At 35.7% G+C, this 18,271-nt stretch overlaps 1 protein-coding gene across 7 annotated transcripts in view; it reads left to right on the plus strand.

Moving 5' to 3' along the window:
- The window catches only part of LOC119073246 (kalirin), a 41,723-nt gene that overhangs the window by 1,210 nt on the left and 22,242 nt on the right, over nucleotides 1–18,271 (plus strand). For 5 of the 7 annotated variants that reach the window (XM_037178574.1, XM_037178575.1, XM_037178576.1 and 2 more), the window contains exons 2-12: nucleotides 3,347–3,532; nucleotides 3,596–3,794; nucleotides 3,862–4,401; nucleotides 4,458–4,635; nucleotides 4,710–4,811; nucleotides 4,876–5,045; nucleotides 6,220–6,372; nucleotides 6,689–6,787; nucleotides 6,848–9,640; nucleotides 9,709–10,290; nucleotides 17,233–17,509. In XM_037178574.1, the coding sequence (XP_037034469.1) occupies nucleotides 3,354–3,532; nucleotides 3,596–3,794; nucleotides 3,862–4,401; nucleotides 4,458–4,635; nucleotides 4,710–4,811; nucleotides 4,876–5,045; nucleotides 6,220–6,372; nucleotides 6,689–6,787; nucleotides 6,848–9,640; nucleotides 9,709–10,290; nucleotides 17,233–17,509 (5,272 nt within the window). In that variant the 5' untranslated portion in view covers nucleotides 3,347–3,353. Of the gene's footprint in view, nucleotides 1–3,346; nucleotides 3,533–3,595; nucleotides 3,795–3,861; nucleotides 4,402–4,457; nucleotides 4,636–4,709; nucleotides 4,812–4,875; nucleotides 5,046–6,219; nucleotides 6,373–6,688; nucleotides 9,641–9,708; nucleotides 10,291–17,232; nucleotides 17,510–18,271 lie in introns of all 7 variants that reach the window. The other 2 variants (XM_037178578.1, XM_037178577.1) reach the window with 2 other exon arrangements.

Consider the following 18,271-nt stretch of genomic DNA (forward strand, 5'->3'; position numbering starts at 1 on the left):
ATTTTACATCTAGGACATTATACATTGTACGGATCACTTTCATCCTCATTTGAATTGTTCTGGTTGTGGATAGAATGTCATGACTCGTTACCTTTAGCACGAAATTAGAGATCCGTCGCTATAGAAATTTGCGAACTTCGTTAGAGAAGAATTCAAATACACAGACATTAAGCATGGAATTGTGTTTGTATTTACATTTCATGTTCTTCGGTTTCGTCACCCTTTTTTTACCGAACTATGTGGCTAGTAGATAATTATCCAAAAAAAACACTCTTCGAATCGAATTTGTATTCAAATTTGTCACTCATATACCGTTAAGCAAAAATCACTTAAATTTCTCGATCCGTTTGTTAGTCTAAATTGACTCAACATTCAAATTGATACAGGTAATTAATGATCGTTAATATTATTCGATAGTTTCGTTGTTCTACATATATCAATAAAGTGAGTTCTTGATTCTTATCAAAACCGTTTTGCTAGCTTTCGAATGGAATAAATATTTTAATGTGAAATGCCAACTGCTCGTAGAAGGTAAAATAGCTGTAAACTTCATACATTTCCTATAAATTTCCTTTTAAATTAAAATCGAAGACGGTACCATTTCCAGACTGCCAATTTTCGTTTTATGTTCGTAGTCTTTTATATCATTGTCACAGAAGATTTCAGTCGAGAGATCTATATAAATATCACATATACCTATGTCAAACGTATGTATTTTTGGCTCCTATTTAGTGTGTTCAAGGATTCTCACAGAATAACGTGAATACATCAAAAATCAATAAGTTTCTAAAATTAATTTAACAAACTCCGTCGAGGAAAAACATTTTCGCATTTATTTACGCATGTTGATTTGTAAACATGACGATACGTTGATAACAGCTCTCTATACGATCTTGTTAAACTAATTTTCGTGATTTTATGTATACTGTACAGTGTCGTTGGTTTTATCCTTGCGGATATGCATAAACTAACATGACAAATCTCATAGTACAGTGTTTTCTAGCCGCTGCTCATTCATCTAAATTGCGTGCCGAAGACATACACAGCAAAATAAACATCAACACTAAAATACCCATTCAGCTCTTCACGTCTTCACATTATAATATTATATATACGTAACGACGTCTCGGTTTTCGGAAAGACGTTGAATACGGTTTTGAGATGAATACAAGACATGATTGTTTAGAAATGTGCGATTTCTATTTGAGCAATTATAGCCATTGTGTTTTTTAAATTTTATTTAAGTCTTATAGGATTAACACATTACTTGGAACTTAATGGTTTGTTGTCACAATATCATTATTAGTTTATTAGCTTTTTTGGAAGAAATTTTCGCTTTTTATACGTTGCGCTACGTGTTAAATCAGTCTTGTGCAGATTTCTATAGATTCAGGTAAACAGTTTTCGTTCATAAAACAACGTATTTAATGAATGGTTTGAACAAAAACAAGGAAACCACAATTAAAACCATAAATAGGAAAGTTGCTAGGAAATCACTGAAAGGGAAGTAATTACATCCATTCAAGACACATTTGAGTGATGATGTGTGATGAATTGTTAACAGAAGTAAAATGTTCAAATTATTGTTTGAATGTCTGAAAAGGGATGGACTGCGAAGGACAACCTTCGGGTACACTTCTAAACGTTTCGCAATTTTATTATTATTATGTTTTGTAGGAATCTTAGCAGAATACAGTCTATTACCTTTCGTTGTTATACATAACAAGTGATAAAAAGGTAGAGTTTTCGTGTGAATTTTGTTGATCTGAGGCGAAGCCGATGTCAATAAATACACGAAAACAAGACTTTTCACTTTAATCCCGAGTTACGTAATTGATTTTGCATGTTTTTGACCTAAACTAATTTTCTTGTTTTCCCTAGGTGTGTAATAAGATACTTTCGACCGTAGGGAAAACAAAAGCATGTAAAATCCATGACCTAAGTCGGTATAGAATTGAAAAGTCTCGATTTCGTGTGTCTATTGACGCCGGCCTCGCCTTGGATCAACGAAGTTCTAGCGAAAACTCAACTTTCCAATTTTTTATACCTTATTGCATAACTATTGCGTAACATAGTTGCTCATAACTAGTGTCGAAGATACACGAAAATATACCAGGACTGGTTAAATTTATCAGTTTTTAACGTCAATAAAGATCACAAAACACAGATCTCTTGATCATTTGTTTCCATTCCCGTTCATCATATAAGAAGTTAACTATCAACATGTGCGGTTACTAGGTGTTGTTCGCTAGTCCACTCCTTTACGTAAAGTGACACATGCTACATTTTCTTTGTAATGAAATTGCACAAAATACAATCCATTTACCTACAAAATCACTACATCAAAACAAGCCAACTTAAATTTGTATGCGTACCAAATGGATACTCGTAAGCACTTATAGTCGACGTGCATTAGGTTCCAATTTGGGCTGAGTTTATTAGATTTCCTCAAAAATAAAATTTTTGAATGATACGGCATGCTGCATGTGCTTCTTATGTGAAGTTTGTTGACTCGAGCAGAAAGCGAGGTCGATCAGCACATAAATTTCAAGTTTCCAAATTGTTTGTAATTTTATGTAATTGAACATAATAACTCTACTAATGAAAACGCTAAAGGCTGCTTCTTAAGAATGAGTTTCCTTCTCAAGACGTTCGTACGGTTCCTTGAGCAATGTTAACACAGACATAAATGAGTATATGACCTAGTTTCAAAGAATACATTTTTCGTTTATTTGCCCTTGTTACAAAATAACCGACATTGTGCTTTTGAAATAGAGGGCGCGCAGTCAACAAATCATATTTTTTTATCGTAAAACACATTATTGTCGTCAAGTAGATTCAATTAATTTTCTTTTCTCAATCACCATTGAAAAGGATTCGTTGGGGTTGGTGATTCTCCAACCCCAACGAATCCTTTTCAATGAACCAATGAATGTAATAAGTAAAAGTCCCTAATACATGGATCGTCTGGTCAAAGTACCATCTCGTTTTAGATTGTTTTGGATTTATGTATGGAATTACGTATAAGAACCATATAAACCCTTGTCTATATCTATTCTAAAATTCATAATTAATCGCCTGTCCCAACAACAATTTCTAGCCGATTATTGATGTATCGATCACACAAAAAGAAGAAGTAAAAATAGCGAAACTTTTAACGTAATTTTACATTTCAAACGAATGTATTTTGAAATTATAAATAGTTCGTTCACAAGATGGATGTCTACAAGTTATACTGTAATCAGACAGAAAAATTGTCTATTAATAAAGCAGTAATTGGTCTAACAAGTAGAGTCACATTCATCCTTACGTTTTTTAAGTTAAATTTTTTTCGATTTATTTACAGTTAAAAAATGGACGGCCTACGTGCGTTGGACCTACTGCAATTGTTGCAAGAACGTTTTGTGATATTAACGGGTGGCCGTGATCGACGCGGTGGTCCCATACTAAGCTTTCCGTCAACACCACGCCGGGAGCGCATTAAACCAGAGGATATAAGACGTTTGCTCACTTATTTGTTTGGCATTCCAAAGTAAATTCAATTACAACAGTCGTTGCATTGAAACAAGTCTCAAATTTAACATTTTTATTGCAGTGAGCAATCTCGGAATCTTGGATTTTCCATAGTCATTGACATGCGAGGAAATGGCAATAATATGGGCAGTGTTAAGACAATTCTGAAAATACTCCAAGAACATTTCTGTTCAAATGTACACAATGTGGCAATAATAAAACCGGATAACTTTTGGAACAAACAGAGAGCATCAATTTCTAGTCACAAATACAAATTTGAGGTTGGTGATCAACACATCTTAACATTTCTTCCACATTTCGATTAAACATTTAAACTTTCCACTTCAGACCAGCACCATAAGCACTGAAGGATTATCGAAAATTGCCGATACGTCTCAGTTAAGCTTCGAATTCGAGGGAACGCTGAACTACGATCACAGTCAATGGATCGACGTCCGATTAGCGTTGGAAGAATTTCTATGGCAAGTGGGTGACATGCTGGATCGTATCGATGATCTACAGGAGGATTTATCTCGCAGTGATTTTGCTGAAGATGTGAACGGGGCTAAGCATGGAATCGATCATCACAATGACATGAAAAAGAAAATACTCAAATTGCCCATTGAAGATATTGATGTGCAAGGTCAAAAGCTGTTGACAAAATTGGGTGCCGATTCGAATCGATCGGAAGATCCTCATTCATCTCAAATGAATGCCAATCGTCCAATGCCCTCGAATCCGGATTTGGCAGCTATGTTCAATCAGGTGTTGCAACAATTAGATTCCGTGCACAAAGCTCAGCAGCATTTATTAACGGTCTGGCAACACAAGAAAACGAAACTGGATCAATGTTTTCAACTGCGACTATTTGAGCAAGATTGTGAGAAGGTAAGTGACTATAACTTAAGGCTTCAGGACGGCATCTCATCTTTTATTTGTTACAGATGTTCGACTGGATATTGCATAACCGAGATGTATTTCAAATGAGCTATGTCGAGATTGGTCATAATTATTCTCTAGCCAAAAGTCTTCAGGAAGAACACCAGAAATTTGCCGTTGCATCTATGAATGTCTGTGTTAACATAAATCGAATACTTGCAGTTGCTGTACGGCTAAAGGAAGGTGAGACAAAACACTGACTGAATGAAAATTGTGGAAATTGATTTGCTGAATGAGCTTTTTTGTTATTTATCTAGGTAACCATTACGCAGCTCAGCATATTCGTACCGTAGCTAGTCGGCTCGATCGAACGTGGAAGGAATTCGCAGCTGGTCTGGACGAACGAACTGCTGTCTTAGGTCAGTTTTATCAGACTTTTCTTAATGGTTGTCAAAGGATTTCATGAATTCAAACCATTTTCAGGCTTAAGTGTTTTGTTCCATCACAAAGCGGAACAATACTGTGATAGTGTATCATCATGGGCAGCTGCTTGCGAGGCAACACAACCACTACCGGCTGATATTCAAAGCCTTGAAACGGCCATCAGAACACATCAATCATTGTATGAAGCAATGTGTCAAGCATACACAGAGGTTAGTACAATACCGTTTCATTTATCACGGCGGTCGCACCTATTATTAAGTTAAACATTTAAGAGATCATCGTTCCCCATGTATATGGTTCAGTCGAAATATCAAACCCTTCTTGAATTGCAAAAGTAACGAAAATATGCGATGTGCTTGTGTAATACCATTTCAGTTAATTGGGGTGCGGCTCATAATATTCGTGTTTCTGTTTAAAACAATTCACATCAATAACGACATCACTTTGTAAGCGAATTAAAAATACTCATGAGGACAATAAATTGTATGGACTAAGCAGTAATTCCTTGAATGTTGTTCAAGGGAGAATGAAATTCATTTAAGAAATTGAATAGTTAATCAGTTCAGAGATAAAAAAGGTAGGGAAGCAATGACAAGCTTATGAAAATTTACAATTTCTAGTTCTTTTATTGTTAGCCGTGACAGGCGGATCATAGATTGGAGTGACAGAGGATCTCTCAGAGTTTTTTAAGATTTTTTTTTGGAAAGTCTACGAATTTTCTGTCACAGACGACAGGGCAAACATATTAACAGTTTTACTATTCAAACTATTACATCATTTGATCGAAGATTTTCAGAGATTGACTTCAGAAATCTTTTACTTCATTCGTTTTGAACATTCTCTTTGCTATATATCAGACCTTATTAGTCAGAGCTTGTCGTTTATTCTTGCTGTCGGTGTCGATAATAGATGACAGCCGTTTGTAACAGGTTAACATATCTAAGGGAATATGGGAAACAAACAAATATTTTTTGCTGGAAAATGTTCTCTTTGCTTCGCAATCATTGATCAGAGCAAATTTAAGTTTTAGTCCCTTATGGAGTGCGTTCAGCAAATAAAAGTCTTGGTTAAAATCCAGCGAAGTGTACAAAAATGTCATTGATGGTGGTGTGCTAGATTGGAGTGCATTAGCCCGTTGCTGTTCTTGACGTCATGTGCAAATTAATAAGGTTCTCTGTAGTTCAATGCAAACAGAACCATATTTTCCGTTGAAGACAAACGTTTACTTGGCCACAATTGTAACTGAAATATTTACTTTATGAACGCACTTCTAAGCTACTAGTACCCAATTTTCGTTACTTCTGTCAACATGGACTGGACTAATATTTTTTGTTGTTTTTTTTTCTTTGTTTTTCATAAATTGTTTCCAATTTATGCGTTCAGGTATATAATGCTTATCAAACTTTGCTGAAAGGGTTGGCTTCAATGTTACAAGTTTTTCATGGAATACAAAAATGTGATGACATCGTTGATAGTAAAAGTACCGGTGAAAAGTCAACAAATACCGACGAACAATTGGATGATCCTGCAGCAAATGTAAAACAAAAGCTTTTAAATTCCTTCTTCAGTTTTTGAAACGACACGGAACAAAATATAATAAATTCTATTCTATTCAAAGTCGAATGTCTATTCTTGGTTTATTTGGTTCTATCGGTTTTTCCATTCAGACAGGGGTTCAAACGCACATTTACATAAAAATTACTCTTTGCCTCTATTACATCTTCTTTGGATTAATGCTGTGTAGTGGGTCATATTCTCAAATTTAACCATACGATCACAAAATAACACGACTATCTGCTATTGCATACATGGAATGATTTCTCGAACTAAATTCATTTTTGTATGATTACAGGTACATTCTACGAGCAAAAAACTTCTGTATCAACTCGATCATTTGGTACAAGTTTGCAATCAGCCACCTCCGCCAGGAGTGCCAGATCATCGAAAACACGTGAGTTATTATAATTGCGTATTCTTCGACCGTTACTCATTTCATTCTTCCCGATCACAGGAAAATGGTGCGAATCGTTTCGAACGGGCTAATCCAGCAGCAGATTACAGTGAAGGAGCATCACATGTGCTAGCTGTCATCCATCAGATTCTCGGTCATCATCGTTCGCTCGAGAATCGTTGGCATGCTGAAAAAGTTCGACTTCATCAAACACTGGCACTTCGCCTGTTCCAGGAAGACGTCAAACAAGTGTTGGACTGGCTGGAAAATCACGGTGAAGTGTTCTTACGCAAAAATACTGGCATCGGACGCAATTTGCAGAAGGCACGGGTCTATCAGAAAAGTCATGAACATTTTGAGAATGTCGCTCAGAACACCTACAGTAATGCGGAGAAATTGTTGTCTGCAGCTGAAGATTTGGCTAGAACCGGTGAAGTTGATGCAAACGAAATCTATTCCGTGGCTAGAGAATTGGAAATGCATGTAGCATCATTTGCAGCACGTGTTGAGCAACGAAAAAGACGATTAGACATGGCAGTACTGTTCTACACTCACGAGAAAGAAGTGTCGACTTGGGTAGATCAATTGAGACAGGAAATTGAATCAGATGACAATTTACTGGCTCAAGAAAATGTCGAAGGAACTGAACGGCTACTGCAACAGTGCCAGGATCAACAGGACAGTACTTTAAACGGTTGCCTCCAAACCATTCAACAGGGGGAAGTTTTGCTCCAAGAAATCCGATCATTGGAGGATATCGATTCAACTGGTTCTATAGCAGCGTTGGAAAGTTCACTTGAAAATTTATCGAAGCAGAAATTAGAGTTAGATGAATTGTGGGTGGCTCGAAAGTTTCGACTGGATTTGTATTTGCGTTTAAGATATTTCGAACGTGACGCACTGGAAGTCTCATCACAACTGGAAATGTGGGCCGAAGAGTTACAACATACTGAAAAGTCAAGAGATTACCAGAAAGCCGAACAATTTTTGCGATTGCATAATGAATCGGTAACACAGATGCAAAATACTACTTTCGAAATGCTTCAACAAGGCCAAGAATTGGTTCGACTGTTTGAAACAGCTGGCTTTGTAGCTATGGCAGACAATACACATACGGTACAGACAAGAATTCAATATCTCTTGGAGTTCTTGCATGAACGCGAATTGGAATTAGAAGTTTCGGCCGAAGTAAAGAGGGCTGTTCTGGAACAGGCAGTCCAATTGTGTCAATTTCAGAACGATGCACATCAAGTGATCTCATGGATAAGGAACGGAGAGGCAATGTTAATAGCTAGTTTTGCTACACCAAATTCATTTCATGAAGCAGAACAGCTACGTAAGGAGCACGAACAATTTCAAGTGGCTGTCGAGAAGACTCACACTTCAGCTGTTCAGGTCAAGTACCGTGCTGATGCTTTAATCAACGCCAACCATTACGATCCGCAAAGCATTCGAGAAATATCCGACGAAGTGACGAAAAAGTGGCAATTGCTTGTGACATGTGCCGAAGAGCGACACAGATTGGTCACGGCTTCAATGAACTTCTACAAAACAGCTGAACAAGTTTGCAGCGTTTTAGACAGTCTGGATAGGGAGTATCGGCGGGATGAAGATTGGTGCAGTGGAAGTAACAGTCCAGATAAACCGAAGACCATGGATCAATTGATTGCAAAACATCAAGAACAGAAAGAAGCTTTTTTGAAAGCATGCACCTTGGCTCGTCGTACAGCAGAAACATTCTTAAAATACACAGCAAGGTCACTGCAGTATTACGATTTCCAATTACACGGCAGCTGTGAGTCACGAGTTAAATCAATATTGGACAGATTATTGTCACAGGAAAACCAAGCTCTCGAATATTGGACGCAAAGGAAGAAACGATTGGACCAATGCCAGCAGTTTGTGTTATTCGAAAAGTCGGCCAAGCAGACGATAGAATGGATTCACAACACCGGTGAGGCGTATTTAAACTCAAAAACTAATTCTTTTGGAAAAAGTCGTGAGGAGACCGAAGCTCTGCTGCGAGAACATAATGAATTTAAGAAAACAGCCAAAGAGATTCGGGAACGTGTTAAATTGTTGATACAATTAGCTGATAGTTTGGTACAGAAAGGCCACGCACACACCACAGCCATAAAGCAGTGGGAGGCAACGGTGGATAATCGTTATAAGGAATTCAGCAATCGAATGGATGCATATCGTGAACAGCTTGAAAAATCGTTGGGATTACCAATGGTTAACGAAGAATCGAGCAGTACAACTTCATCGTTGAATTCTAGTGGTACGGCTGGTGATCGTCATTCGGATCCTTCATTGGAGGCTAAACTAATTTGCTCAACCGCATCCAAAGAATTGAACGAAGAGAAACGGAAATCTGCTCGTCGTAAGGAATTCATAATGGCTGAGCTGCTGCAGACCGAACGAACATACGTTAAAGATCTGGAGCTTTGTATCAAATGCTTTTTACATGAAATGCGCACAGGAGACGTTCCGAATGGCTTAGTTGGCAAAGAAGATGTTGTTTTCGCTAATATCGAGGCAATCTACAATTTCCATGAGAAGATTTTCCTTCGGGAATTGGAGAAATATGAAACAATGCCTGAAGATGTCGGACATTGTTTTGTAACATGGGCAGTCAAATTCGACATGTACATACATTATTGCAACAATAAGAAAGCATCAAATGACCTTGTTGTTGAAGAGAAAAAATATTTTGAAGATTTGCAACGGAAACACAAAGTTGAGCATACTCTGGCAGCTTTTCTGATTAAACCCGTTCAACGAATTACGAAATATCAATTGTTGCTGAAGGATTTACAATCCTGTTGTGATGAAGGACAAGGGGAAATCAGGGTGAGTTTCTACTTTTGAACCGAAACATAATTTTAATTGTAAACTCATTCTTACACCGTTCATTGCAGGATGGCTTGGAAGTGATGCTTAACGTTCCGAAGAAAGCCAACGACGCTATACATCTATCATACCTGGAACAGTGTGACGTATCGTTAGACAGTTTGGGCGAAGTAGTTCTACAGGACACATTCTCAGCATGGGACACCAAGCAAATAATAAGAAAAGGACGTGACCGACGTGTGTTCCTTTTCGAATTGTATCTTCTTTTCGCCAAAGAAATCGGCACCAACCGATACCAATTCAAACAGAAACTTATGACATCGGAACTTGGCGTAACCGAGCACATTGAAGGCGATGAGTGTAAATTCGCTGTCTGGACGGGACGAGCACCAATGTTATCTGATTCCCGTATCATTTTGAAAGCCAATACTTTGGAGGCGAAACAAGTGTGGGTGAAAAAGCTACGAGAAGTTATACAAGAGACCTACTTTTCGGGAGCATCGTTAACACTACCGAAATCTCCAGCCAAGTCAGCAAAGGCATCGTCGCAGAGATCATCAAAGGACTTGGATGAGACTGTAGCAGAAAACGATCATGATGGCAGTTCGTTGGCTAGTTTTGGATCCGGAAACACCACTGACAGCGACAAGGTGAGTACCGTTCAAAATGTGTTTTCAAGCTACTAAACTTATGTTGACAAATAACGTCGATCGAACATCAATATTACTTTACTGCCGTTTCATGAAACCTATTGTCACTCATTTGTCTGAATCGTTGTTACACAACAAAATACTCCATAACCCCCTGCAGAAGCTAAGAGAAAAAATCGTTTTCAATCAATCAATTTTTGTCTGAATAAACAAAAATGATTTTCCTATTATATACTCTGCTCAATAGACACCGTGAACGACTAACTTAAAAAAAAAATTGGTTAGAAAACCATCATCACACATTCCAAATAATTATTCAACAATTTATATGCGATACAAATTTTCCCTCATTAAACCGATTTTCTCGCAATATCCAGCACCCTAAGTTAATAACATTTTCGTCTCTTCTCATCGTCATTTATTCAATATCATATCACTTTAATTGAATATCAGATAATAGCTTGACAATATAATTGCTCTTCCGTCAAAAATACTTGTACATACATAATTCTAATTTTATCGGCTCCCTGACTAGAACGGATATATATAACAAATACGTTATTCGATATATACATAGTTGATATATAGCTCCACTCTCCACATCATAAGGAAATTGCTAAACATATTACCATTAGACCTACTCCAAGTGAGTGGAAAAGTGACACTGAAACCCTTGGAAAGAGAACCGAGTTTATTACCATCACCACTAGTATTGGAAAATGTTTTTGTGTCTGAGCGAAATTCAGCTCATGCGTGGTTACGTCTGCTAATCAGTTGAGAAAAACCGACGAATATGGGAGAGTATCCATAATTCATGATAAAGTGTTCCTTTGATACTGAAATTTACTTACCCAAAAAAATGATAAATCGCGACAATTTTTCTTGCATTGGCATTTTTATCAAACAATTTGTATCGCCTATACTGTCGTCAATAACTGATAATATTCAATAACAAATCATTCGTTTCTTTCCAGCTGAATAAATACAAACCATTTTTTTCTCTGTCCTTTCGTGTGTGTTTCATTTTTATTTTTTATTTTGTACAAGATATCGGCTCCACATTTTTGCTACCTTATCTTCCTCCAACATACAGTGACGTATCTCTCGCATTTGTACTCTCCCCGAAAATATTTTTTCGTCGTCGATTCAGACCTAACGATTTCTATATAGAGCAAAAGCCCTTCAATTTGTATTATGGCCACCATCAACTTCTGCTCATGTCATAAAGGTCACCGTAGAGCAGTCGCTTTGTAGATTAACAGAGATTCGGTCGATGTCTACTTGGTGTACCGGAAAGCTTTTTTTTAAAACATTTTCACTATTATCATTCTTCAGCCATTCACTTCAATCGAAATCTTTTCTCTAAAACTTTTTAACAATATTTTTTTCGGTTCGTTTATTGTCACCAGTAAATGAATTCAAGTGAAATGATAATTTTACGGGAAAAATTAGTAAATTCGGTCTACATACCTTCCTTCAGTTACTTTAATGTCGACTAAGACAAATGGTTATAAATTGATTAACTAAAGCTTGTTGATAACAGTGTGGATGATGCTCAAGTGTTTTGTTCATTTTATTTGAATTTGAGAGCCTTGAAACAGAGACGCTCTTAATTCACGTACTTGTGTTTTAGAAAAAAAAAATAATTGATAAATCAATTGAATTGTGCATTTTAAGCAAGTGAATGTTCAAGTAAAATATTAATGAAAAAAAGAACAGAGGAAATTCGTTTTATTGCAACATAAAATCGACTTACCGAGAAAGACAACCCGCGCCCATCCTTATTCTAACCGAACGTATCCATACAAAAATTCTATTTTTCGTTGTCACATATTATATCTCTTGTTAACATTCTTCATATAAATTCGAACATGGCGTTTTTTTTATCTTAAATACATAGAATGTGAATTTTGTCTTCAATTTAATTCATTATCATAAATTCATAAATAAATTAATCGTCGCTTTCCCCTAAGTGTTGATATCATATATTATTTAAATACATAGCGCCATTGTCGTTTTATTAAGGAAAAAAAAACAGTGCTTCAAGTACCAATTACAATTAAATGGTAGCTCTCATACCGTGAACATTGTGTATTACCACATCACACAGTGGGTGTATTGGATATTTTTTTTTTACTTGAGCAATAGATAAATGTCAACGCAAGCCCTAGGTCAATAAAGTTGCTATTAAATACGATGGTTGGTTCGGAAAATAATTTTTTTTCTTTTAAATTCCTGGAAATGTTGTGTGTTCATCAAATATCAGCTCAGTTGTGGGAGTTTCATTGAAAATATTTCATTATGAGGAAAAGATCTGATAAATTAGCCATTGACGATTTGAAATTAAACATTCTGCGAATTCTGTGTTGTATCTGTTGTATGGTTGAGGTCATTAATTCACCTGTATGCATTTCGAATGGAAAAGTTCCGGGAATTCATTATTGTTGTGAATATTTTCCAAATTTAGAATGCTACGAGTTATTTGATTATAACTTCATTTCTAGGCAAAATTACTATTTAATTGCAACCATTAAAGGTTGCTAAATTTGAAATGTATCTTTAGGTAACTACTGTTATTATTGTACGACTTCTATTCCTAGCAGTGGGTGTGCATAAACATTTTCAACAAACAAGCGAGTCCACCTTCGATTCTCAAAACAATGACAATCACGACATGATTTTCACGCCGATATTTACTTTCTGGGTAAATACGCCCATAATGTCTGCAATTTATGTACAGGTGGAAAAATCTGGAACTGTTTCACGCTTTTCATATTTCATTCAGAAAACGAGCTAAAAGTCTAATTATAGAATATATTGGTCTGGTAGTCATTACCATCATTTAGTCATTCGATTACGTCATCATTTTCCATGCATGTGATGAATGCCATAATCAATATTAATGAACTTTTTTCCTGCCACAAACAACAGGTTCTTCATCGATAATATTATATTTTCGAACTTTCGAAATCTTATTACGGTATTTCAATAATTATTTTGTAAACACAGCAAAATCTAAGTATACACCCATTATCTTATCTAATGATTCGCAATCATATTACGTTCTTATCAGCCAACTAACTATTTTAACACGAACAATATTTACTTTAGAAAAAACATTAATTGAAAACAAGTACATGTGATATGAAGCGAATGGTCAGATGCACATTTGCGTGCACTGTATAGTGATACTAATATAACGGGAAGAGATGACCAGTGTCCATTCAATTTTAAGTTTTGAAATTTCATATTTCATGATATTTCTTTCTTCCGGCACGTTCCACGTTTCCACAGGAATAAGAAAAAGCTTTTGTCCAAACAAAAATTTATTTCAAAATGAAAGATTTAGATTTATAAATCTTCTTCATATTCATCGCATTCTGCGAAAATTCTTTACTTTTTCTTCTGCGACTTCTTCAAGTTGTTCGCCTTTCGAAATTTCTTCAATTCTTCTTCATTAAATAGCGGCTCCCCACATTCACACTTCCGAATTTCTTCTAGGGCTTGATTTTCCTTTGCATTCGCAAAGAATTTCAGCGCCTTTTCTTCGACAAACATTTTTTCTTCTTTCCACATGTCAGACCAAGTTTCATGGTCATAAAAGTGATCTTCCTTTAAATTTTGATACGCTTGATCTAAATAGTAGCAATAGTATTCGCCGACATGTTGATGAACGATATGGGCTCGACGAATCAGTTCCACTGATTTAGTTAATGAAAATGCACGCTTTGAATTGCTTATGTACAACTCAGCAATTTCAGAATCAGATCTCAATTGAAGGCCCTGCTTCTCAAGTTCTGTTTTCAATTCTTTCTTCCGTTCCTCTTGAGTGAGTTGTTTAGCTCTCCGGATTTCATCGGTGCGAGTAGCCCGTTTCTCGCGACGTTGATTCAAAAAAACCAATAGTTCATGACGACTGCCGACTTTAAATTTAGCCATGGCGGCCAATTCGACTTCCGATTCGAAAAACAGTCTCATTGGTGCTGCACTTCTGTAAACCGGATTCCTTTTTTGGAAACAGCGAATGCCACTCAGTTCCTTGTCGTTGAGTGAATAACGACTTTTTGCATCTGTTTTTGTAATTTTCTTCAAATATGGCCAATTGTAGGCACAATTCTTGCTGCAAATAGGAATTAGCGTGTAGCCCTTCAATGATTCTGGAACGAAACCGAGATCCTTCTTCACGTCCAAACATTTCGATATTTCCATTCCTTTTTCGCAGTATATGCAGTGACGTAACCACCATCGTAGGTACCGACAAGTTTCTGGATATTCCTCAGCATTAACATTTCTTGTTGATGACGACGGTGACGTTTCAAGTTGATTTTTACGCGAGCAATATGAATTTGCTGTTTCTCTCAGAACTTTGCACGTGCTTGACAATGAAAGCAAATCGTTTGGCCATAAGTAATCAAATACATTAAAGGCGTCAGGACGTTGGAAAAATTCCATTGTTGAGGCGGATTGTTTTTATCTGACAAATATTTTAACACGTACAATACACGTATAAGCAACTTAGAATCTGTTTAATTAATGATCCAAGCTCAGACGAAAAGTGACGGACTTTTACGCAATGAACCACAGTCAAAATGTCGGATTTCTACGAATTCTAACAAAGAACAGTGACGTTCAATTTTTGATCGACTACTACTATTGGCGGGTTTTTTTAAAATTAATTTGTGAAAATAATTACTGTTTGACTAACGTAAAAGCAAAATAAAATGATCGAGTCTTGTTTTTGACAATTGAAATTCAATTGTCAAAAAACAGACTCGATCATTTTATTTTGCCTTCATTTTACTCTCACACAATTTTGAACTAAAATCTATCAATCACTGCTATACTGCCATAGGTTTTTAGACTTGATAATAGTTTCTTTTACATAAGTATAGGGATGAAAAGTATAGTTTTTGTGATCTGAGGCGAGACCGAGGTGAATAATGTCACAAAAGAAGAACTTAACAAAACATAAAATATTAGAATTTAGAACACATTAATTTCAATGAACTATTGCAAAAATTTCCCCACTTATCAGTCATTTTAAATTTATTATATACCATTCTAACCATCTATGGAGTCTTGCCAATACTCGCATTCCCCCTTTTGTTCTCAACTCTGTTTCGTTGCAAGCAAGTCCTGCATAAATTCCTAAACTCAATTTGATTGGAATTGACTTTTCCCTACAACATGTCTCATGCCATTCAAATATTTATAACAAATATCCGCAAATTAATGATTTTCTCTCACACATTCATGTGTTCCGGAAATTATTTCTAAAAAATTTCAACACCCACAAACAACATAATCCTGAATTAATCTCAGATTCGTAAGCCGAGGGACTACTTTAATTATAACGGTTTTGTCGCTCATCCTAAACCATTGTGACATATTTGAATTGAATATCTCCTTTTGGTCAGATCGATGTATGCATAATGGTGATATTGATTTGTGTATCCAACATATCCATCCATATGATATTACAATAAACTGATTTTTTGTCTATGCTTGGCAAAAGCTGTTGTTCTCGCGACAAAGGATTTTCTTTTTCCGGTTCATTGAAGTCGATCGAATACAATGCAGATATTTTATTATGTATGTGCGGTGGATGTGGGGGGTAGCGTGTCAGTTTATAAATGGGCTTGTGTTTGAGTTTATTTTTTGTATTGGGCAAAGAGGATGTTTTTTTTTTGTTTAAATGGAATGATATAATGTTCTTCGTTACGGAAATTAATATGTCCAACAGTATTACACCCATTTGATAATGTTTTTTTTGTGGGAAATGTACACATAAAAAATAAAAATTGAATTGAAAAAAAATTTCTTTGAGCTATTTTTAATTCCAATCTTCTCACTACATTTCTCTCTCGGTATGATTGAGTGCATATGAAACGATTTTCACCGCCTCATTAAATCGAACAAATTTTTTCATGATAAAATAACAATTGTTTCACAGTGTTCCGTCGAAAATGGTTATTAGAAAAGCGAAAAACGAAAATACGTCGCTCAATTTTTTAAAATTTGTTCTTAAAACTCAGATAAATAATGTACCTTGAGTGAAATCCGTTTTTATTAGCACAATTTTTTAAATTATAAGAACTTCTCTGATGCCAAATCAAACCATCCAAACATAAATGTACAAAGTACAAATTATACCTACGTGAAAAGTTGTCCTTACACGATAAATTCAGTTTGTGATAATTAAATTTTAAAATAAAATTTATAAAAAAAAAGTTTTTATGCATTGCAAGTGTAACGTTTTTATTTAATTTAGTTAAAAAAAAAAAAACAAAAAACAAAAAAAATATGAGTGGTGCTCAGGGTTTATTGCCAACAAAATCGCAAAAGGGACGTCGGAAAATATCGTTACCATGGTTTCGACAAAATAGCGTTAGTTCGCCACACGCTGGCCTTTCGCGACAACACACAATTGATTCACCTGGATCTTTCCGATTTTTTCGTCAATCGTCCAATAATTATCAGGTTACCTTCCAGTTTTAACGAAAATTACAATTACAAACTATTACTTCATAACTTCTTATCTCTGAGAAGTGAGAGGCAAGCTGGATATCTGAAAATTCAGACGTCTTTATTGCGCTTGAATCGAAACAGTTTTTCTTTAATCAGATTATTGTAATGCTCATAATTATGTTTTGCGAAGAACTTGTCAAGTGTAAACAAATCGTTGAAATCAGACCTTTTATAAACGCCTAATTATCCGTTATTGACAACGGCGTCAGTAATGAATGATGACCATAGCCAGAGTTCAAGATTTGTTATCAATCATTATGCGATACCTAAAACAAAAGAAGTATCAGATTAAATCGTTACGTAACGATACACTATTTATAAAAGGTTAATTCATTGACTGGTTCATTCGCATAATCTACATTAATACACAACATTATCGATCCGACATAATTTGGGATAATTTTAAATTTCTAGGCTGCTGTTCTTGAAATGACATGGGTCATTTCCGACTACACGGCAACACCTGGAACAAATGAAGTGTCTGTCACAAAAGGTCAACAGGTAGAAATAATAGACACACCAAATACAGAACCATCCGAATATTGTTTAGTTCGGTTGGGTCCGATGGGAAGTGGTGATGGTGGAACGCATGAAGGATTGGTACCGATTTCCATATTAAAACCACCTCCTAGTTCAAAAGGAGTGGCTAGACGAGGATTGGAAGTTGAAAAAGAACAACCGGAAAGCAATGGTGAGTCTCAATTATTATATTTCGTCCCTCATGTCTTCCAATATCTCAAATTCACATAAGGCCGTCATGTGTTTCTTTAATAATTAATTTTGCGTCGTTAATTTGTTTTTATTTTCTTTTATCCAAAAATAAATACCGTGTCGATTAATTAATCCGTTGTAACCTAAACATGTATGTCACATCCATATTTTATATTTGAACAAGCGACATTTGTTTATCAAATTCCATATTTCACCGCGAATGCAGCATGAAATTCGTCCGGTTGGTATTTTTTTAGTATGGACCAAATTTCACACATGTCTCATTAACACATCGTAAAAAAAGTGCTCAAACCTTGATAATTGCCATTTTTGACAGACTAAAGAGTTCTACAAGAATGTATAAAAGATGTTTTCCAGCAGTGCCAGAAAAAAAAGTACAAGGAAAATGTCATTTGGTGAATAAAATCCACACGACTGTAAACGAAAGAACAACGTGTGCTTATTGATACAGTAACGATGGTTTCATGCGAAATAAATTTTCTTTCTCAAAACTGTATACAAAAGAAAAGTATATTTCGTGGTACAACAATTGCTTCATTACACCGTAGCGAGATATCAGTAATCCCCCCTGTATGTTTGCAAAACAATTAAACATTTTTAGCAGATTCACTCACTCCTACGTGTTGGAAGTGTTAAAGTGATCCGAAATATTTATTTTGTGGGAAATGTTTATTTATTAACTAGAAAACGTTTACTATTATATCTTGACGAAAAACCTCTG

This window comes from Bradysia coprophila, unplaced genomic scaffold (assembly GCF_014529535.1).
Source record: "Bradysia coprophila strain Holo2 unplaced genomic scaffold, BU_Bcop_v1 contig_138, whole genome shotgun sequence".
Classification (NCBI taxonomy): Eukaryota; Metazoa; Arthropoda; class Insecta; order Diptera; family Sciaridae; genus Bradysia; species Bradysia coprophila.